Source organism: Rhineura floridana, chromosome 16, assembly GCF_030035675.1.
Source record: "Rhineura floridana isolate rRhiFlo1 chromosome 16, rRhiFlo1.hap2, whole genome shotgun sequence".
Classification (NCBI taxonomy): domain Eukaryota; kingdom Metazoa; phylum Chordata; class Lepidosauria; order Squamata; family Rhineuridae; genus Rhineura; species Rhineura floridana.
The window spans coordinates 39173808-39196764 of NC_084495.1; the positions used below are offsets into that span (position 1 = coordinate 39173808).

General features: G+C 43.6%; 1 protein-coding gene across 2 annotated transcripts in view; it reads left to right on the top strand.

The window, feature by feature from the left end:
- GABRQ (gamma-aminobutyric acid type A receptor subunit theta) overlaps positions 1–22957 on the top strand; it is a 76135-nt gene that overhangs the window by 41527 nt on the left and 11651 nt on the right. For both annotated transcript variants that reach the window (XM_061598314.1, XM_061598313.1), the window contains exons 4-6: positions 2112–2332; positions 18786–18868; positions 19765–19902. In XM_061598314.1, the coding sequence (XP_061454298.1) occupies positions 2112–2332; positions 18786–18868; positions 19765–19902 (442 nt within the window). The remainder of the gene's footprint in view (positions 1–2111; positions 2333–18785; positions 18869–19764; positions 19903–22957) is intronic.

The following is a 22957-nucleotide window of genomic DNA, read 5'->3' on the forward strand; positions in this document are numbered from 1 at the left end:
TTATTTATTAAAATTATATCCCACCCTTCCTCCCAGAAGGATCCCAGGGTAGCAAACAAAAACACTAAAAACAGTCTAAAACATCTTAAATACAAAAGACTTTAAAATGTATTAAAACAAAACATTTAAAAACATATTAAAGTAAAATAGCTTTACAAACATCTTAAGGCTGTTCCAACACAGACGCAGACTGGGATAAGGTCTCTATTTACAAGGCTTGTTGAAAGAGGAAGGTCTTCAGTAGGGTGCCGAAAAGATAACAGAGATGGTGCCTGTGTAATATTTAAAGGGAGGGAATTTCAAAGGGTAGGTGCCACATGACTTCAGGTCCGTTGGAGGAATGTGCAGGAGGCCCTCACCTGCAAAGTGCAATGTTCAATTGGGTATATAAGGGGTAAGATGTTCTTTCAGGTATCCTGGCCCCAAGCTGCATAGGGCTTTGTACACCAAAACCAGAACCTTGAACCAGTGCAATTCTTGGCGATACCCTGCCCTAGTGAGCAGTTGCGCCACTGCATTTTGCACCAGCTGCAGCTTCTGGACTAATCTCAAGGACAGCCCCACATAGAGCGCATTGCAGTAATCCAGCCGGTGCCTCTGATACTCTCCTCACCAGAAGGCTCAGAAGGATAACATGCTCAATGATATCAAAAGCTACTGAGAGATCAAGTAAGAATAACAGGTTTGCACGCCCCCATCCTTCACCTGATAAAGGTCATCCATCAGGGAGACCAAGGCTGATTCAGTCACACTATAGACCTGAACCTGAAGCCAGATTGGAATGATAATCTGTTTCATCCAAGAGTACTTGCAATTGCTGCGCCACAACGCTCTCAATCACTTTCCCTAAAAAGGGGGTATTTGTGACTGGGCAATAGTTGTCACAAATCAATGGGTCCAGGGTGGGGTTTTTCAGGAGCGGTCAGATCACTGTCTCTTTCAGGGCAGCTGGGACCACTCCTTCCTGCAAAGACACATTGACCACACCCTGGATCCACTCAGTTGTACCCCCTCAGCAAGCTTTAATAAGCCAACAAGGGCAAGAGTTGAGAGGGCTGGCCGCATTGTTGCAAGCACCTTGTCCACATGATCAGGATGCATCAACTGAAACTGATCCGAAGAAGTTGCAGCTGACGTTGCACTAGACAACTCACTTGGAACTACAGTAGATGTGGATGGGGCATCAAGATTGCTATGGAGGCGAGCAACTTTACCCTCAAAGTGCCTTGCAAACAATTCACAATGGGCATCAGAAGGGTCTAAAACTCCATTTCTTGGAGCTGATGTCAACAGACCCCTGACAATACAGAAAAGCTCCACTAGATGGCTGCTTGAGGATGCGATGGTGGCAGAGAAGTGGGTCTTCTTCACCACCCTCACTGCCACACAGTAGGCATGGTTATGATGTTTTACTCATGCCCAATCAGGCTCACAGCACCTCTTTCACCACCTGCACTCTAACCATCATCCACTGGCACCCTTAGTTCACTGGAGTACCAAGGTGCAAACCAGACTCCACAATGCTGGAGAGGGCATTCAGGGGCAACCTTGTTAAGAAATAGCACTGCACATGCACATCTGGGTGCACATATGCATGCACACACACTCATTTCCATTTTTTATTGCAAACAATGCAAAATGAATGCACAGATTAATGTTGTCAGTGAGAATCCAATAGGAGAGGCATCACAACCCCTTGCAGAATCCTCCTCCCACCCCCACCCCATTGCAACAACAGCAGCATCTAAATACACCACCACCACCTCACCAGCAGCAGATAATTGGGAGGCACTGGCACCCTTACTCAGCAGCATCAGTGGTAGCGGCGGCTTCCATAGTCTTGTCCTATACAGTGGCCCTAATGGCTCATTGCTGTACCCCAGGCAGACCCTGCTCCCGGATGTTGTTTGTTCTTCATGCATAGGCACTGTCATCCAGATCTGTGACTCCCCCCTGAAAGCCCTCCCACCCCCTAGTCTGCCTTTGGGCCTTTCCCCAGGAGACCCCATTTTCTGTAAAGTGTCCTGAGATCCTCACTCAGCACTGGAGCAGGACAGAGCCAATTGGGCCACTTTTCTGAGATTTAACCATTACTATGTTTGTCCTCCTAGGACTACACCATCACCATGTATTTCCAGCAAAGTTGGCGAGACAAGCGTTTAGCCTACAGTGACCTGCCTCTGAACCTCACACTGGATAACCGTGTGGCTGATCAACTGTGGCTTCCTGACACCTACTTCCTGAATGACAAGAAGTCCTTCCTGCATGGGGTGACAGTGAAGAACCGGATGATCCGTCTCCACCCAGACGGGACAGTCCTATATGGCCTGAGGTGAGTCTCCTCAATCAGCCCTCACATTGTAAGGAAAGGTCAGGCTTGAGAAAGCTTCACTGCTGTGTGATTTGATGTGATATTTCATCCCCTGATTTGACTGCATTTAAATTTTTTTAACGTACCAATGTATTTGTGTTCCAGTAGGTTATGGACTGCCTTCAAGTCGATTCCGACTTATGGAGACTCTATGAATAGGGTTTTCGTGGTAATCAGTATTCAGAGGGGGTTTACCATTGCCTTCCTCTGTCCAGTAGATTAGTTAAATAAATTTAATCTGAGTTTTGATGATTTGTGCTGCTCCACAATGCAAAGCCTGATGGCCTTCCAAAATTTCGGAGCTCTAAGTACCAGTTAGAAATGAAAACTGGTGGACCCCCCAACTAGTCCATTAGAATGTGTGTAGAGAGAGGGGCTGTGATTTTTCTCACTGATTGGGGGGGTTGCACTTACAAATTGTGACCTAAATGACAATTTACATGGGTCACACAAACTCATTATCTGAATGTTTACAGGACAATTGCAACTCCTGCACAGAGTTCTGAATTAGGTGCAGCCTGCACGGAAGGCCTCCCTTCTTCTTTCAGGTTCCCATGTCTTGGGAAAATTGTTCATTCCATGATCCTGTATAAGAAGCATGGAATGTGTCCACACAGAGCGGGGATGATCTAGGGCAATTGCCTAGGATGTGGGTTGGATTTGTACTGTGCTGTTTCACTTTCATTCATTCTGAGAATTTGTGCAACGATCATGGATCGGCTGGGAAGGGGCAGAGCCTTACATCAGACATTGCTCCTTTCAGACCAACCACACTGCACTGCAACAACATTGAGATGTTCAGATACTTGTTATATGGAGCTAAAATTGCGATGGACTGAAGAAGACTCTTATGTAGTGCTGTGTGAACTCCCACTGAGCGCAGGATATTGGACTAGCTGGCCCCCAGGGCCCCTCCAACTCTATGATTCAATATTTGGTTTACTGTTGTAGTTGCAAAAGAGCTGATCAAGTCATGTCCCCAGTAAAATAGGATCTAGAGAATGAGCTGAAGGCCCAGGGTGTTGCTGCACTGCGAAAACTATGTAGGTTTCAGTGTGGATGGGATATAAACCATTCTGGTGCTCCTGAAGAAAGTGCACAATGTAAATGTAATAAGCATGTGACTAAGATAACATTCACTACACTAAGGCCCCGAGACAAAAGGAAAACTTTGGATCTGAACACAAATTTTGGCTTTCTGAGATTTAGGAATTCTGCTGTGCTTTTGTTCAGTTGTTTGGACTGTTCTAAATGGAATAACATTTTATTGGCTTTTTAGTTTTAAATTTTAATGTTTATTATGTAATTTGTAGCTTTAATTGTCCTGATGAGTCAAGGTCGCCAGGATTTCATTTTATGAAAGGCAGTTTAGAAATTAATATAACATAAATAAAATTACTATGAACTTATAAATACATAAATTTCAATATGTCCATTTCCATGGAGTTTCACAGTGAGTGAATAGGAGTGGAAGGAGTTGCCTCTGTTCTGCTGTCTGCCCATCTACCTAGGTGCCCACTTTTCACAGTATTGCAGCCCCATAAGAATGGAGTTCTCCTTTAGTATGAACTCCAGAACCTAGAAATGCTGCCACCTTGAACGCCTCTTTGACTTGTAAAGCCACAGGTTTCTTCCACCAGATGTGCTGGCAGAATGAATAACTGCAGGAGTCACTTGGCAAAGCTGAATAATTCCAAGCATATTTCTGAGGAGCAGGGGAAAAGAAATAAGTTGGAAATGAAGCACAAATGTAAATGTTTCTACAAGTTCAGATTTATTTTTTGCTACAAGAAAGGTCTGTGCCATCGGATGGCCCCAATCCTGCCACACCACAAGTGAATGGGAAACCAGCCTCCACCCCCTGCCCCAGCCATCTCCACAGTCCCCAATTCAGTGCCCAGGAATCTGTGTCATAGAATCACAGAATAGTGAAATTGGAAGGGGCCTCTAAGGCCATCAAGTCTAATCCCCTGCTCAATGCAGGAATCCAAGTTAAAGCATCCCCAACAGGTGGCTTTCCAGCTATCTCTTGAATGCCTCCAGTGCTGGAAAGCCCACCACCTCTCTAGGTCATTGGTTCCATTGTTGTACCGCTCTAGCAGTGAGGAGGTTTTTTTCCTGATGTTCAGTCAAAATCTGGCTTCCTGCAACTTGAGCTCATTATTCAATATCCTGCACTCTGGGACGAGTGAGAAGAGATCCTGGCCCTCCTCTGTGTGGCAACCTTTCAAATACTTGAAGGATGCTATCATATCAGTCTTCTCTTCTCAAGGCTAAACATGCCCAGTTCTTTCAATCTCTCCTCATAAGGCTTTGTTTCCAGTTCCCTGATCATCCTTGTTGCCCTCCTCCAATTTGACTGCATCTTTCTTAAAGTTCGGTGTCCAGAACTGGACGCAGTATTCAAGATGAGGTCCAGCCCATGCTGAAGAGAGGTGAACTTGTACTTCATGTGATTTGGAAACTATATTTCTGTTAATGAAGCCTAGAATAGCATTTGTGGTTTTTTTTGCAGACACTTCACACTGTTGGCTCATATTCAGGTTGTGATCAACAACAACTTATGAAATTTTGTGATAGTATGGAAAAAAGATATTGCATGTGAAAATGGCTGCAACAGCTGGCTTTTGAGGAGACTCCCAGCCCCCACCTGATAGGCATTATTCACAACGCTTGCCCGAGCAAGATTCCTGGGGGTTTGGACAGCAAAAAGGTGTCAGTGGCCTGTATAGCTCTTTGCCCCATTTCAAGATTAGCATCATCATTATTATAAATTAAGCAAATCTGTGTCACATATCAAGGTTGCAGAATTCTGTTTCTCTTATTAGACTCAAACAAGGTGAGGGCTCCCATTCTACACCTTTCTTTTACCTTTTTTGAAGACCTGAGCATGGCAGACAGTTCCAAAGCCTTCCTGGCCTGCAAGCCCCTGACAGGTTGTTTATTTATTTATTTATTATTTATTGCATTTATATACCGCCCCACAGCCGAAGCTCTCTGGGTGGTTTACAACAATTAAAAACATTAAAAATAAATATACAAATTTAAAAACACATGTTTAAAAAGCAATTTAAAAACATGTGCTAAAATGCCTGGGAGAAGAGGAAAGTGTTTGAAAATGGAGGTCACTGACTAGAGCCCTGTCCAGGCAGGATCACCTGAACATTGTCTTCATTTGGTAGCTCCCCCTTGTCTGTCTTTGGCATGAGAAACCTGAGCCCCCCCCCTCAAACAAACTGGTACTGCTGCTTCCAAAGGGGTGGAGCCAGGAATTTTTAGACTAGGGTGGGCAGAAGGGGCAACTGAGCCCTCTTGAAAGCCCATAAACCAGGTAGAACTGAGCTACTGCTGCGCCACTTCCATGCATAGTGAGGAGGAGGAGATAGTGGCGTTGTGCCCCATGCAAGTGTGCAGTCACAGGAGATAGATAACCATTGTGTCAGGGGGTGGGAGAAGCAGCACCAGTTCTTTCTTTCTGGAAGAAGACAAGCTCCAGCTTGTGCCCTTTTTCCCTAGTGCAGCCTCCTAAATCCACCCTTTCCCAAGGTGTAGCTGTAGGTAGCTCCACTTTCTTTGGCAAAGCGGGGCTAGGCAGTAGGATTAGACTCCAGATCCAGGCCCACTCACCTGCAAAGGATACTATCAGCCCATTCCCATTCCATGTTCAGCCCTTAAAAAAAAAAAGGAACAAAAGAGCAGTTTCCCACAAGTTAAAAAAGAGGTTGTAAAATGGAAATGGCCCTTAGTAATGTCATAGTGGCAATAATTACTATGTAACCAAAATTCACAGAGCTCTGCAAACTACAACAAATGTGTGTGTGTGTGGGGGAAGGGTTTCATTTGATCAGCTGCTTAGCATTGTGTTTTGAGCACCAGCAGTATGAAATTTTCCTGCAACAGCAGCATTACTGGTGGTCAGATCTGTAACCACAATGCAAAGATGTCTGGATTCCCACAATGTGTAAAGCCTCTAAATCTGTTGCTGAAAAAAAATCATCTGACAAGGCCCTAAGAAACATCTCCCATGTTTTTACACATCCTTCTCTGTCCAGTTCAGACATCTGATGGAATAGGCTATTAAGTAACATAGTGAGGTTCTTGCCGCAATGAAATGCATTTCACTTGAAGATACCAAGGGATGTGTTTACCCGCAACAGTGGCATTCTTGATGAGCAAGGAGGCAGGGTCTTTTCTGATGCAAAATCGGCAGGCTGAGCTGCTGCTGCTGTCAGTGTAAAGGCAGTCCATCCAGCACATTCATGGGGCCCCACGAGCCTCCTGATTGCAAGTGGCAGCTGATTCCTTCCTGCTGGAAAGCCAGAGGGACTCTTGAAAGCCAGACCAGGCTTTCTTGCAACCATCCTTGTCTCGGCATTCATCTTAGAATGAACCTTCAGGGAGGTTTCAGCCCACAGGGTCCTGCACATGAGCTGGAAAAACATCATGTAATGCATTTTTGCATCTCACACTAGGGGGATAGAAGATAATGCCATTTTGGCTGCTGCTGCTGCCCACGGGTGCAGTGTAATATATGCAGAGCAAGCGATGTGTGGCAGGCAGGATGAGTCACAGGCATTTGCAGCCCCTCAGTCTTCCAGAGCTGCAACTCTCAGAGAGCTGGGAATGCCTTGTGAGGATGGTTCCCCTGCTGGTGTCTAGGAACAAGATCCAGAAGAGGCAAGGGGTGAGGGTGGGGGTGGTCTGGCATATTGTTTCCCACAGAAAGGACAGACTTGAAACCTGGCAGCACTTTACTAAATAGAACCCACATCTCCCCCAGGTTGTTGCAAATGGTTCTTGCACTGCCATCCTACAAAAGGGTTAAGCACCTTTCCCCACCCATCATTTGCAATGTAGCATCTCCACTCTGTGAGGATATATATAAATTCCCTCCGTCTCTTTGGATCTATTTATAGCACGTCAGGCAGAGGCACTCCTCAAGGCTTCCTACAACCATCATCACAGACAGCAGAGAGATATATTTAGTACACCACAATTCTTAAAGAGATAGGGGCTTGGTCAGGCTGCTCCCTTCCCTCCTGGCTGTCTACTATCCTGCCTCCATCACCCTTTGCCTACCCCCTTGCTCCCCCCCCTTGTGATCTCTCTTTCTCTCTTCCTCCTCCTCCAAGGCTCATGGGAGGAGGGAAAACAAAGCTTCCTGGTTAACAGTTGGCTGGTTATGCTTGCATCATAAAATGTGCTGCTGCTTGATTAAAGCCTTATGGATGATTGATTGACAAGGGTGGATGGAAGCTGATCATCATTCATCCCTGGATGGATGGGCTAGGCACACAGGCAAGTGGGCCAGGACAGACAAGGGCTACCCTGGGAGATTTCAGGGGCTACTAGTAGGGATGGACAAAAGTTGCCCAAGATGGATGGGAGTTTCTAAAAAAGTAAGTTCTAAAAGAGTAGTGGCAAACAATTCCATCAAGGAAAAAAGGTGGAAGACAGCAGAAGAAGCCAAAGTGGCATCACAGAAAGCTTAGAGAAGACCTGAAAACAAAACAGGACACATATAGGAAGTGGAAGGAAGAGTCCAGACAGGTAGCATGGAACTGCAGGGATGACATCAGGAATGCTAAAGATGAGAATGCGCTGAGGTTAGCAAGAGATGCCAAAAGCAACAAAAAAGCTGGCTTCAGGTAACATTCATAGTAAAAGGCAGAGAAAAGAAATGGTGATTCAACTTCTCAGTGAGGATGGCAAAATAATAACAGATGACAAAGAAAAGGCAGAAGTGCTCAATCCCTACTTTGGCTCAGCCTTCTCCCAAAAGAGGGTCTGTGACTCCCCTGGCAAACGTGAAGTTGAAGGGCAAGTCCAGGGCTTGCATGGCCTCTCCCAATTCAGATGTTACAGAGAAACAGAGCTGGGTATCATCAGCGTCCTGCTGACACTTTGCCCCAAATTAACTGATGGCCCCTCCCAAGGGCTTCATATAGATGTTAAACAGCACTGGGGACAAGATGGTACCCTGCGGCACCCCACAGCACAACTGACAGTGGCCTGAAAGACAGTCACTCGATGCTATTCTCTGAAAACGACCCTGGAAATAGGATTGGATCCAGTGTAAAACAGTGTCTCCAATACCCATCTCAGTCAGCCCAGAGGAATACCATGGTCAATTGTATCACAGAAGCAATGAAGATGAAAGCTGCTTCTCCTTGCTGACTCAGCCAGAAAGCCTCTGGGGAAGGGGCAGAGCTGCATATGTTGAGCATCTGCAGTTTTTGAAACTGCCTCGATTCTGCATATGCAGCAGGCAGGCAGACTAAAATTCTTAATTTTCCCAGGCTGGCTATGGTGTCTGTCATTGACTTAAGAACAATGGAAGGCAAAAGCAGGCTGATTTCTCATAAAATTGACAGCAGACTGCCTCCACATTTTGCTTTGTATCTCTGGATCCACAAGGGCTAGAGACTTGCTTTTAATTTTAAAACAAAAGCTGGGAATCTGGGCCACCTAATGGGCTAAGCGGGCAATGGGTAACATGGCTAGAATATGTAAAACCCAGCTTACTGGACAATATGGCAACCCTACTTTACCTGCACATTCCTTTTTTGCCACCCACTTTATATGTGAACAGGGCAGGCGTGTGAACAAACACATCTGCTAATAATGTTGCTGTCACATCTAGTTTGGCCCCAAAGGCTGCTTCCAGATTGAGGGCTTCTTTATGTTGCAGTGACACACTAGCTGCCTCTTGCATGGTCTTGGTAATGCTAAGGGATGTAGTCATCTGGGATGTTGAGGGGTCTTAGACTCCTTTCTTTTTTGGAGTAGGGTCTCAGTAGGATCCTCATGTCTCCAAGGTCATACAAGCCAATGAGCATGGAAGTGTGTTAGCCACAGAGAAGAGTCTTTTAACATGCTTCTTTGTCCTTTCCTGCTGATTGGAGCCAATCAGTGAAAGGAAGTGAGTTAGCCACAGAGAAGACTCTTCTCAGCAGCACACTCCCCTTTCATGTTGATTGGCTCTGTGGAGTGTCTATTGTTGTGGGAGAATGTTTGCACAGGAAGGACTGAGGAGTGTGCTGAGTGAGGCGACATGGCTGTGAAGGGGCATGGCATGACTGTCATGAAGGGTCCCTGCCCTTCTGAACATGCAACTACCTACTGGTAATGATTGAACAAAAATGGCTGGAGGTTTGCACTCAGTTATCAGAGCACAGGAGTACACAATCTTCAAGACCAGTCTATTATTTAGGCAAGTGCTGTGAACTTTTATTGCTTTTGTAACCCTTAATTTAATTCTACCTAACTGATTTTTGCTGCTGACCTTTTGTGTTGTTTTAAGATTATGCACTTTTATTTTATTTTGGGGGGTCTTATTGTTATTCTGATGTATTGTAAACCTGGTAGAATAAACATTTAAAATGTATTTTTATTTATTTTAAGATATTTATATATACACTCTTCATAAGAACATAAGAACATAAGAAGAGCCTGCTGGATCAGGCCAGTGGCCCATCTAGTCCAGCATCCTGTTCTCACAGTGGCCGACCAGGTGCCTGGGGGAAGCCCGCAAGCAGGACCCGAGTGCAAGAACACTCTCCCCTCCTGAGGCTTCCGGCAACTGGTTTTCAGAAGCATGCTGCCTCTGACTAGAGTGGCAGAGCACAGCCATCATGGCTAGTAGCCATTGATAGCCCTGTCCTCCATGAATTTGTCTAATCTTCTTTTAAAGCCATCCAAGCTGGTGGCCATTACTGCATCTGGTGGGAGCAAATTCCATAGTTTAACTATGCGCTGAGTAAAGAAGTACTTCCTTTTGTCTGTCCTGAATCTTCCAACATTCAGCTTCTTTGAATGTCCACGAGTTCTAGTATTATGAGAGAGGGAGAAGAACTTTTCTCTATCCACTTTCTCAATGCCATGCATAATTTTATACACTTCTATCATGTCTCCTCTGACTCGCCTTTTCTCTAAACTAAAAAGCCCCAAATGCTGCAACCTTTCCTCGTAAGGGAGTCGCTCCATCCCCTTGATCATTCTGGTTGCCCTCTTCTGAACCTTTTCCAACTCTATAATATCCTTTCTGAGATGAGGCGACCAGAACTGTACACAGTATTCCAAATGCGGCCGCACCATAGATTTATACAACGGCATTATGATATCGGCTGTTTTATTTTCAATACCTTTCCTAATTATTGCTAGCATGGAATTTGCCTTTTTCACAGCTGCCGCACACTGGGTCGACATTTTCATCGTGCTGTCCACCACAACCCCGAGGTCTCTCTCCTGGTCGGTCACCGCCAGTTCAGACCCCATGAGCGTATATGTGAAATTCAGATTTTTTGCTCCAATATTCATAATTTTACACTTGTTTATATTGAATTGCATTTGCCATTTTTCCGCCCATTCACTCAGTTTGGAGAGATCTTTTTGGAGCTCTTCGCGATCCCTTTTTGTTTTAACAACCCTGAACAATTTAGTGTCGTCAGCAAACTTGGCCACTTCACTGCTCACTCCTAATTCTAGGTCATTAATGAACAAGTTGAAAAGTACAGGTCCCAATACCAATCCTTGAGGGACTCCACTTTCTACAGCCCTCCATTGGGAGAACTGTCCGTTTATTCCTACTCTCTGCTTTCTGCTTCTTAACCAATTCCTTATCTACAAGAGGACCTCTCCTCTTATTCCATGACTGCTAAGCTTCCTCAGAAGCCTTTGGTGAGGTACCTTGTCAAACGCTTTTTGAAAGTCTAAGTACACTATGTCCACTGGATCACCTCTATCTATATGCTTGTTGACACTCTCAAAGAATTCTAATAGGTTACTGAGACAGGACTTTCCCTTGCAGAAGCCATGCTGGCTCTGCTTCAGCAAGGCTTGTTCTTCTATGTGCTTAGTTAATCTAGCTTTAATAATACTTTCTACCAGTTTTCCAGGGACAGAAGTTAAGCTAACTGGCCTGTAATTTCCGGGATCCCCTCTGGATCCCTTTTTGAAGATTGGCGTTACATTTGCCACTTTCCAGTCCTCAGGCACGGAGGAGGACCCGAGGGACAAGTTACATATTTTAGTTAGCAGATCAGCAATTTCACCTTTGAGTTCTTTGAGAACTCTCGGGTGGATGCCATCCGGGCCCGGTGATTTGTCAGTTTTTATATTGTCCATTAAGCTTAGAACTTCCTCTCTCGTTACCACTGTTTGTCTTAGTTCCTCAGAATCCCTTCCTGCAAATGTTAGTTCAGGTTCAGGGATCTGCCCTATATCTTCCACTGTGAAGACAGATGCAAAGAATTCATTTAGCTTCTCTGCAATCTCCTTATCGTTCTTTAGTACACCTTTGACTCCCTTATCATCCAAGGGTCCAATTGTCTCCCTAGATGGTCTCCTGCTTTGAATGTATTTATAGAATTTTTTGTTGTTGGTTTTTATGTTCTTAGCAATGTGCTCCTCAAATTCTTTTTTAGCATCCCTTATTGTCTTCTTGCATTTCTTTTGCCAGAGTTTGTGTTCTTTTTTATTTTCTTCATTTGGACAAGACTTCCATTTTCTGAAGGAAGACTTTTTGCCTCTAAGAGCTTCCTTGACTTTGCTCATTAACCATGCTGGCATCTTCTTGGCCCTGGTGGTACCTTTTCTGATCTGCGGTATGCACTCCAGTTGAGCTTCTAATATAGTGTTTTTAAACAACTTCCAAGCATTTTCGAGTGATGTGACCCTCTGGACTTTGTTTTTCAGCTTTCTTTTTACCAATCCCCTCATTTTTGTGAAGTTTCCTCTTTTGAAGTCAAATGTGACCGTGTTGGATTTTCTTGGCAATTGGCCAGTTACATGTATGTTTAATTTAATAGCACTGTGGTCACTGCTCCCAATCGGTTCAACAACACTTACATCTCGCACCAGGTCCCGGTCCCCACTGAGGATTAAGTCCAGGGTTGCCGTCCCTCTGGTCGGTTCCATGACCAACTGACCTAGGGAATAGTCATTTAGAATATCTAGAAACTTTGCTTCTTTTTCATGACTGGAACACATAAGCAGCCAGTCTATGTCTGGGTAGTTGAAGTCACCCATTACTACCACATTTCCTAGTTTGGCTGCTTCCTCAATTTCATATCTCATCTCAAGGTCTCCCTGAGCATTTTGATCAGGGGGACGATAGATCGTTCCCAGTATTAAGTCCCTCCTGGGGCATGGTATCACCACCCACAACGATTCTGTGGAGGAGTCTGCCTCTTTTGGGGTTTTGAGCTTGCTGGATTCAATGCCTTCTTTCACGTATAGAGCGACTCCGCCACCAATACGTCCTTCCCTGTCCTTCCGATATAGTTTATATCCAGGAATAACCGTATCCCACTGGTTTTCTCCATTCCACCAGGTCTCGGTTATGCTCACTATATCAATGCTCTTCTCTAAGACCAAGCACTCCAGTTCTCCCATCTTGGTTCGGAGGCTCCTAGCATTAGCGTACAGGCACTTGTAAGCAGTGTCTCTCTTCAAGTGTCTTTGGCACTTGTGGTTAGGCCTGTGGTAATTTTGCTCTTCTGAATTTATATCCTGTGCCCCTGCTCTCACAATGCCTATTTCTAGGCCTACCCCTTTTAAAATTTCATCATTTCTTTGGTTTTTATCCCAGGGGGGAGGTTTATTCCGAACCGGACCTTCCAGTTTCTCAAAGCAGTTTGCAACGAACAGATAATTAAACTACATGGATAATTAAACTAAACAGCCACAAAAGACTTCAACTAAAAGTCAATTTTAAAAAAGGTTTGGATCTAACCTTTCCTACTTAGAATAGACCAATTGAAATTTATGGGACTTAAGTAAATCATAACTAACTTATGCCACATTAATTTTTATGGATTTACTCTGACTGGATCCAGCCCTGTCTCTTACAGCCCTTTCATAAAAAGAAAAGAAAGGAGGTTCTGGAATGGCCACTGTGAAAGGTTATTATTTCTTTTTTATCATTAATTTTTATTCAAATTTTCAAAGACAAAAAACAAAACAAAACAAAAACAATTAAACAATAAAATAAATTGTTGACTTCCGATTTGTCGCAGATCAGTTATAGGTCTACGATATATAACAATCCTGTCTCTAAAATTATATTATAAAATCACTTTCCTCCAGTAGTTATCTTAATTAATCATCAAATCTCATAAACATTACTTTATTCTTTCCACAAAAAGTCAAAGAGAGGTTTCAATTCCTTGAGAGATATATCTTTCAATTTTTCTCCAAATAAACATGTCGCTTAATCCATCTGATTCAAATCTGTTAGGCCCAATAATTTCAATAGCCATTCTTCCATTATCTGTATTAATTCCATCTTCCATCTTCAATAATCCTGTTAAGTCCAGTAATTTCAGTAGCCATTGTTCCATTATCAGTATCCCATAATAATCTTGTTGTCATAGCCATAGTCCAAATAAACATATTGATTAATCCATCTCGTCAAATCTGTTAGGTCCAATAATTTCCATAACCATTCTTCCATTATCAATATTAATTCCATCTTCCATCTTCAATAGTCCTGTTAAATCCAGTGGTTTCAGTATCCATTCATCCATTATCAGTATCCCATGATGATCTTGCTGTCATAGCCATAGACATATAACAAGAGTCTGATGGGAATTTCCCCCATCACAAATATGTCCTTGCCATCAATTCTGAATATGTTGCTGAAATATTGTTGTAAAGTCACATCTCTGCTCTTCTTTTTTACAAAATGCACTGGCTCATCTCTTAAAAGTTTTTCCATTGTCACATATTTGTAGTTAATTCCATAATTTTTTTCTATGTCAAGCCCCATCACATCATTCCAGTCAAGAATTCTGAATATGTTGGTGAAATATTGCTGCAAAGTCATATCTCTGTTCTTCTTTTTTACAAAATGCACTGGCTCATCTCTTAAGAGTTTCTCCACTGTCACATATCTATAGCCAACTCCATAGATTTTTTCTATGTCAAGCTCCATCACATCATTCCAGTCCAGAAAATTATCCAAGACATTGATAACTTTACCACCAAAATCTTCATTAATTTCTTCAGAGACAACGTTGAATTCCAAACAGTAAACTTTATTTCTAACATCCATAAACTCCAAATCTTTTTCCAATTTCACATTTGTTCCAATCTCCAGGGTTTGTAGCTTCCCTTTAATTTTTCTTTTCTCATCTCTAATCTCATCAAACACCTCTCTCACAGAATCTCCTATTTCTTTAAGCTCCTGCGTCATTTTGTTAAATTCAATTTTCATCTCCTTACTACCCTGTCTCAGGGTTTGTTTCGTTATCTCAATCTCACCCATTATTTTCTGAAACGTAATTTCTTCCATGGTCTCAATCACTTTCCTGGTTGTCATTCTTAAAACCACAGAAACAAAAATTATTTCAGCCACAATTGGGTTAATATTACAGGCTTGCTGACATCAGTGTAGACAATACAGCCTGCCTTATCTTTTATGTGTTCAGGAATACAAAACAAACTTAGTTCCCAACATCAAAACAATTAGTGGCGTCATGAACAAGCAGATTCGTCAAAATGAAATAGACTAAAATAATAATAATTTTTTTTTCCCTCCTCGAAATAGAAATCCCTCTTCCGTTGGTATCTTTAGAATGCACCTCCAGGACAGCTTTTTGCAATAAAAACAAATATAAGCTTTTTCGATTTCTTTCCTCTTTAATTTCGTTAGTGAAAGAGAAAAGCCATAACTCACCCAGAAGTTCTTCACAGCTGATTCATTGAAAAATCTCTTTTTTGCTGCAACAATTTAAACCAAGTGAAAAAAGAAAATAGAGAGAAGGATGCTTATCTGCCTGTTAAAGTCCGTTTTTCTTTGAAGAAAAGATAAACGTGTTGTTGTAATCAGCTAGAGCTTGATGAAAGTCCGTCCGGCATTGCAGTTTGAACCTTCTCTCATAAATAAATGAAATCCAGTCCTCCCCACAAAAACAGGCTTTGTGGTTAATCTCTACGTTTCTCCCTGTCCGGGAGAAAATCTTTACCAGTCAAAAAGAACGTTTTGACTGATTTTAAAGCTGAAAAAGCTTCTTCTGAGACGAGAGCTCGACTCAGAGGCAGCACAGGCAAAGCAACCCTTCCCGGAAGTCTGTGAAAGGTTATTATTAATTATTATTATTAATTTATTATTGTTGTTATTATTATTATTGTTATTATTATTATTATTTACATTTGTATACCACCCCATAGCCGAAGCTCTCTGGGCGGTTTACAACAATTAAAGACAATAAAAACAAATATACAAATATGCAAATTTAAAAACACTTAAAAAAACAATTTGGGGGAGATTCCTGCCTGGCCAACTCTGCACCTTGAACACAAGCCCATCTGTCTGTTCAAGAACATGAAGGACAGTCTAGCATCAAAAGTGGGTGGCTCTCTTCCCTCCACCCTCAAAGGCAGCACTCTTCCTCATCCATTTCAACCAGGGGCTGGTGGTGAGGCTCCCCTTCAGAGCCTTCCTCTGCAGCCACCTGCTGTGGGGCGGCTGCCTGAAGCAGGGCCACTTTGTAGGAGGCTGAAGAGGGGCCAATTCCACAGAGGTGTTATGTGCTGATAGGGTCTCACTCACATCAGCAATTGTGTCACAGCGTTCTACACTAAGTGCAACCCCCGGGTCAGGTTGTGCTGCATGGGGATTTCTGTGACCTTGGCTGACTGGCTGCCAGGATTTTTTCAGTTTTGGTTAGGAATCCTGACTTGTTGGGGATGCTGAGTTTTCTGCCTTACTCATAGGAAACCTTGTTGTTATGGTATTGCATTTAGGAAATCATCATTGTCTTTTCTTTTTCTTTTTCTATTTGCATTTCATTTACCTTTATCCTCACTCCCTTTCATCCATAGAAGCCAATGTGGTTCCATGCACTCAGCTCAACCCCCTTAAACCCACTGATGATGCACCTTGTTGGTTGCATGACGGTTTCTTTCTTGTTCAATAGTGGTAAAAGAGAATTCACATACTGGGAAGTGTGGTTGTTCCCATGCTACTGCCTGTGAAGGTATACAAAACCATGTGTGTTTTCTCACTGTCAATTATTATTCACTGGCATTGGGTTGGCTTTCAAAATGAGTTTATAGCAGCCCACAGGGTAGACAGAAAAGGGGAGATAACCTTCTTACTCATTTCTTAGACCTCTTTCTGAAGTGAAGGGTCAAATTTGTAAAGCGGTTTGGAGCAGCCATGTTAAAAGGTAGGGGCAGGGCATTCCAGGCAGGGGGTTGCTACCTGTGAAGGCAGAACAAACCATGTGTGTTTTCCAAGTTGTCTTTGAAGGCAGGCCCACATAGAGTACATTGCAGTACTCAAGCCTGTCCAGAAAAGGACAAAGCCTTCCAATAAACTAAATATGGAAGAAGGCAACAACATTAGGCTCTTAACCTGTTCATGGAGGATTACAGAAACTGCATCAGTCACAGGCAGACAAATCCCTTCCACACCACAGTCATTCCCTATAAGCATCATTTCATCCTCTGTGGATTCAGTTTTAGCCTCCTCTCCCCCATCCAGTTGACCACAGCATCAGATATTCTATAGCGCAACAAAAGTTCATGGTCCATTTTGCAGTAACTAAAATTACTGACAGGTCCAGCAAGAAGGAATTCCATTGTTTGCAACTTTTGATACTCTACTATGGACCGTGATATTTTGTTGCACTACCGAATACCTGGCAGGCGTTTCAGGGAAAGTTGCCCAGTAGATATGATGAAGAAGGTGATTCTCCTGGGCAACCAAAACCATTCTTTATCCCATGAGCTGCTTGTGCAGCCTGGAAAACATCTTCAAGAAAAAAACAGAGGAAAGAGAAAAACTTTTTTGTAAACTGTGGGCATTCAAAAAGGCACAGCTAAGCCTAGGACAGCTCTGTGGTGCATCTGGCAATAGTGTCATTGGCACCATCCAGCATTTATTTATTGAAATATTTATAGCCTGCACTTTCATAAAAAGATAGCAAGGCAGTATATAACATAAAAACACTCCAATAAAACCAATGAAATCATCAATAAAATCATCAATAAAATCATCAATAAAATCATCAATAAAATCATCAATAAATACTGGCTGGTAAAAAGAAATCCACATTTCAAAGTCCTGTCTGAATAACAGCATTTTCAGGAAATGTCTAAAAGCAGGCAAGAATGACCTCTAAAGGCAGGGAGTTCCACAGGGCAAGGCTTGGTCCCTAGTAAAGGCCAACCAAACCTCTTGGGGGTGGGGAGCCACCTGAAGTGCCCTATCAGAGGATCTATGTGATCATGGTGCAGCATAAGGAATCAAGCAGTCCTTACAGTACTTTGGGTCCAAGTTATTTAGGGCTTTGTGAATTAACACAAGAACCTTGAACCTGCAGTAGGTGCCAGTGATGCCTACACCTCCACAGAAAAACATTTCGGGATGATATTTCTTGCTGGGCTATGAATGACTCAGACTAACTAGCTTGTGCCAATGTTCTATGTGCTAAGAAGCCAGCAACAGCAGTGCTTGCACAGGCATCATTGAGTGGATGAGAAATGGGTATGTGGTCCTCTCAGGAAAGCCCAGGCCTGGAAAAGCTCTAACAGTTGCGTAGGAGGGATAATTTGGCAACTGGTGCTGTAGGAGATGCTCAGTCCATCTGCCATACTTCCAGTTCCTCTTCAAGTATGGTGGCGACAGCAACAGCTGCTGCCTTACTCCATGTGCATGGCTGCCTCATGGCAGCAAAGACTAGGAGGGAGAACTGACCTGCTGTTGCCGTGTTCAGACCCAATAAAGCTGCCCCAGCAGACTCTGGGGGTGACTGTAGACTGAAATTGGACCTCATTCCATGTGTTGATTTTGCATTTGTATAGTGGCATTTCCCATTTTGGCATTTTGGAATTCATGAATTCGTAATTTGCTTGTATGTGTTGGTGAATTGGGATTATATAACTTGTTTACATAATTAATGGTTGGTGGTTGGTGGGACACGTGCCACAGAACCAAGTGGGGAAAAGGTGTGTGTTTGCATTTTAATCAACTTATGGAAACATTTAGAAACCAAAATGCCTTGCCAGATGCAATGTTTAAGTCCGATTTAAAACTGCCGATTTTGCTACTGAGTCTCTCCTAAAAGTGCCAAATAGATGAGCTGTGTGTGCATTTTCTCTTTTATAGATCTATTTTCTTACAGACCTTCCCTGCACCATCATCACAAACACAAATGTCTCTCTTCCCACTCTTTCCCAAGCACTCTCTGTCTTCCTCCCTCCCTGAGAAGAGAGAGTGCCTTGCTGTAACAGAGATGCAGGGCCAGTTGCAGTGAGTCACAAATGATTTAAACTATGCAGTTGATGTTGAGACGAGCAGCGCTCACCTCCTCCCTACACACAGTCCTTCCCTACAGTTTCATTCTCTGGTTGTCATAGCAACAACAGCCCATCATGATGATTTGTCTTCCTTTTCTCTCTCCAGAATCACCACCACAGCTGCTTGCATGATGGACCTGAGGAGATACCCCCTCGACCAGCAAAATTGCACACTGGAAATTGAAAGCTGTGCGTATCCATCAGCCTAGCCTGTGCAAGGTTCCTGCTTTGGCCACTTGGGGGGACAGCCTTGGAGAAAACGAAACAGTCTAGTTTCCCTCTAGTTTCCCCTGCCTTCTTCCAGCATGGGAATCAGCTTTATCCTCTCTTGCCTAGTGCTCAGCCTCAGGCAGATTGCAGAATTGTTCACACCTGTATTACTTGCCTAGTACCAATTACAGCTGGACTAAATAATATTCTGTAATATCAGCTTGCAAATGTCATTATACCTTTGCATCATTTTCAAGTGGGATTTCCTCAGTGTCTATTTCCAGAAGTGCGATTTGACCAGGTTCAGCTGGATGTAATTTCATTTCTGTTCTACTCACAGCTAACTGCTAGCAGGCTCCTCATCCCAGAGCCAGTTTGGGACCAAGGCCATTGGCTCTTCTTCTGCCCATGCCATCCTAACTAGATTTGCCAGAGCCCTTGGTGGTTTGCATTGGAGCTCAGGCATATGGGGCACCCTGGCAAAGAAAACCAGTAGTCATTGGCGCAGTTTCCCTCCTTACCCCTTTTCAGAGCCCCTTCCTACTGTCTTACTGGTGCAGGGACTCTGCCCAACTGGCTGGCCAGCCACTCTTCCTCCTGCTTTCCTGACTGCTTGATGAGCACCAGGCCTCAGGCAGCTGCTTTTGCTGCTCCCACAGCCTCCCCTGAAACCAGCAAGTGCCAGGGCTCCTCCCACCCTTCCTTCTGGTCAAGTCAGGACGCCCAAGATGCCTGTGTGGGGAGGGCCACAGAGGAGTTTAGGCCACACTTGGCAGCTACCGCTGTGGGACTGACGAGGCACAGGATGGCTCCAGCTGCTGCAGTCCTTCAGCCTAGTTCTGACTGTGCCCTTCTTTGCTTCCTCTTTCATCCAGATGGCTACACAATCGATGACATTGTATTCTTTTGGCAAGGAAATGACTCCGCTGTGACTGGGATAGAGGTGCTGGAGCTGCCCCAGTTCACTATCATTGAGCAGAAACTGGTTACCAGAGAAGTTGTCTTCACCACAGGTGGGCTCTTACTTTAGGCACATGATTGGATTATCTGGGCCATGAGGCAAGTAGCCGCTTCCTTGAGTACTGAGGGGGGCTTGGTGCGTGGCTGTTGGAGGATTTGACACCCCATCTCATTGTTCAGTATTATAAAAATACCAGAAAGAAATAGGAACTAATTTGGTTGGTCCTATTTCTTAGCAGAGATATAAAAATACAAGCAGCAGAATGAGAATAAACCATCCCCACCTTTCTCTATATAAACAACAACAGACACAATCTTTTAGGTAAAAGAAAAGAATATTTACTTACGACCTAATATGTTAGGAACATAAGCTCAAGAAAATAGGAGTCTCAGTTCATTTTAGTGGTTTAGTATTGATGCTCTCAGAGAGCATCTGTGCCGTGCGGCCTCTCTCAATGGTGGATAGATCAGCAATGGAGAATATTCAAAAATCCCCCAGGACAAAGGAGGAGGAAGTCAGGTAAGTAATCCCACCCATTAGGAAGTTACATCATGGTAAAACAGGTACATGGGATATTCCCCAAATATCCCTTAAAGGGAACATGCAACATTTGCCTATTCCAACACACCTCCTCAAATTTGCATGCATTAATCTAACAAGCCCATTTTGACATGAAGTCTCTGGAAACAGTCTCTTGGTAATGGCTTTGTCAAGATGTCAGCTGTCATCTCTGCAGTTGGACAGTAGTTCATCTTGATGAATCCTTTCTCTGTCAACTCATGTACAATATGGTATTTTATACCTATATGTTTAGTTCGTGGAGTGATTCTCTCAGTCTCAGAAAGTCTAATACAACTTTGGTTGTCTTCCATCATTTGGATAGGTCTCTGCACCTTTATTCCAAGGTCCTTTAGTAGTCTGTTGAGCCAAATGGCTTCTTTGCAGGCTTCTGCAGCAGCTATATACTCAGATTCTGTGGAAGAAAATGCTACTATGTCTTGTTTGTGACTAGCCCAGGAGATAGGTCCATCTCCATACATAAACAGAAAGCCACTAGTTGTCTTGGAGTCTGAGCTATCTCCAGCCCAGTCAGCATCAGTGTAACACACAAGCTTTGGATCACTATTAGCTGGCAATCTCATCTTCATAGTCCCTTTCAAGTATCTAGCCACCCTTTTGACAGCAATCCAGTCCTTTTGTGTGGATGTGCTAGTTTTCCTACATAGGATCCCTACTGCACTTGCTATGTCAGGTCTGGTGTTTGTGGTCAAGTACAAAAGTTTCCCTATTGCTGTTCTGTACTTGTTATTATTTGGTAAAGCTTCACCTACATCATTGTCTTTAAGAAAGTCTGTTGCCATAGGCGTTGCTACAGGATAGGCATCCTTGAGTTCTAGAGTCTCTAAAAGATCAACAATCTTTTGCTTTTGGTTGTGTAGGTAGGAGCCATCTGCTTCCCTTTCAATCTGGATGCCTAGGTAGTATGTTGCAGTGCCTAGCTCTTTGATTTCAACCTCTTTGTTCAAATGATGTACAACTCCTCTGTAGTCTTGATCTCTTTGAGTTGCCACAATCAAGTCATCGACATAAATCAGAATATATGTCAAATGTCCATCTTTGCTTCTGGTGTACAGGCATTGGTTACCTCACCTTGATTGAAGCCTAGCTCCTTGAGCATTTTATCCAGTTTCTCATTCCAGGCCCTTGCAGCTTGCTTGAGTCCATACAGGCCCTTTTTAAGTTTGCATACAAGATGTGCTTGCTTCTGGTTCACGAAACCTGGAGGTTGTTGCATGTACAACTCCTCTGGTATTTCTCCATGCAGAAAGGCAGTCTTGACATCGAGGTGTCTGACATGCATCTGTTTGGAGGCTGCCACACTTAGTAGCATTCTTATTGTGCTGTGTCGGACAACAGGAGCAAAAGTAGCATCATAGTCCTCTCCATATTTCTGCAGGAAATCTTTGGCAACTAGTCTTGCCTTATAGCGTTCAATTTCTCCTCCTGCATCTTGCTTCACCTTGAACACCCATCTGCATCCTATGGCTTTCTTGCCTGGTGGAAGTTCTGTCAGGGTCCAAGTCTTATTCTTGTGCAGTGCATCCATCTCCTCCTGAGCGGCTTTTCTCCACTGAGCACCCTCAGATGCTGGCATCTGCTTGATCTCCTCCAAAGTCGATGGTTCTCTGGGTAGCACCAACTTTGCGAGGTAGGACAGGCGTAGAGGTGGTACACCTTTGTTGGTTCACGATGAGGATCTGGGAGCTTGTTCTGGGATCTGGTCTAGCTCTGCAGCATCTTCCAGTCCAGTCATCTCATCATTCTCATCTGTGTCTGTACCTCTCTCAGCCTCATCATCACTTTCTGCAATGTCTGCCTCTTCCTCTTGTTCAAAGCTTGGGCCAGGTTGTGCAGATATCTGTGATGTCACTGGTATTTTGTATGTGGGTACTGGCATATCTATAAGAGATTGGACGTGGTGTCCTTGCTCTTCTGAGAAATCTAGCACAGTCCCTCTTTTGTCGGCTCTGCTTCGTTCGTTGAAGTAGACAACGTGCCTTGTGCTGACTTCACCTGTCTTTAGGTTCATAACTCTGTAGCCTTTGCTACCAGGAACATATCCTATCAAAATAGTCTGTTCTGTTCTAGCATCTAGCTTCTGCCTCTTTTGTTTTGCTATGTAGGCAAAAGCAATGCTTCCAAACACTCTGATATGTGCCAGGTTTGGAATCCTCCCATGCCACAATTGGAATGGGGTATGTGTGGTACCCTTGGTTGCCAATCTGTTCTGGATATACTTTGAAGCCATGATCACATCACCCCACAGCCTTTTGGGTAGATCAGCGTCAGCAAGCATGCATTTTGTCATTTCCAGAAGAGATCTAAGTCTCCTTTCAGAAATCCCATTCTGCTCTGGAGTATGACTGACAGTCCTCCTGTGCAAAATGCCTTGTTCCTCCAGGAAACTTTGTGTTTGGTGCGATATAAACTCACCACCGTTGTCATTTTGTAGAGCTTTCGGCTTCCTTTCAAATATTGTGCTCACCATGGAGATGTATTTCTTCAGCATCTCATGCGTTTGACTCTTGTCCTTCAATAAGTAAGTC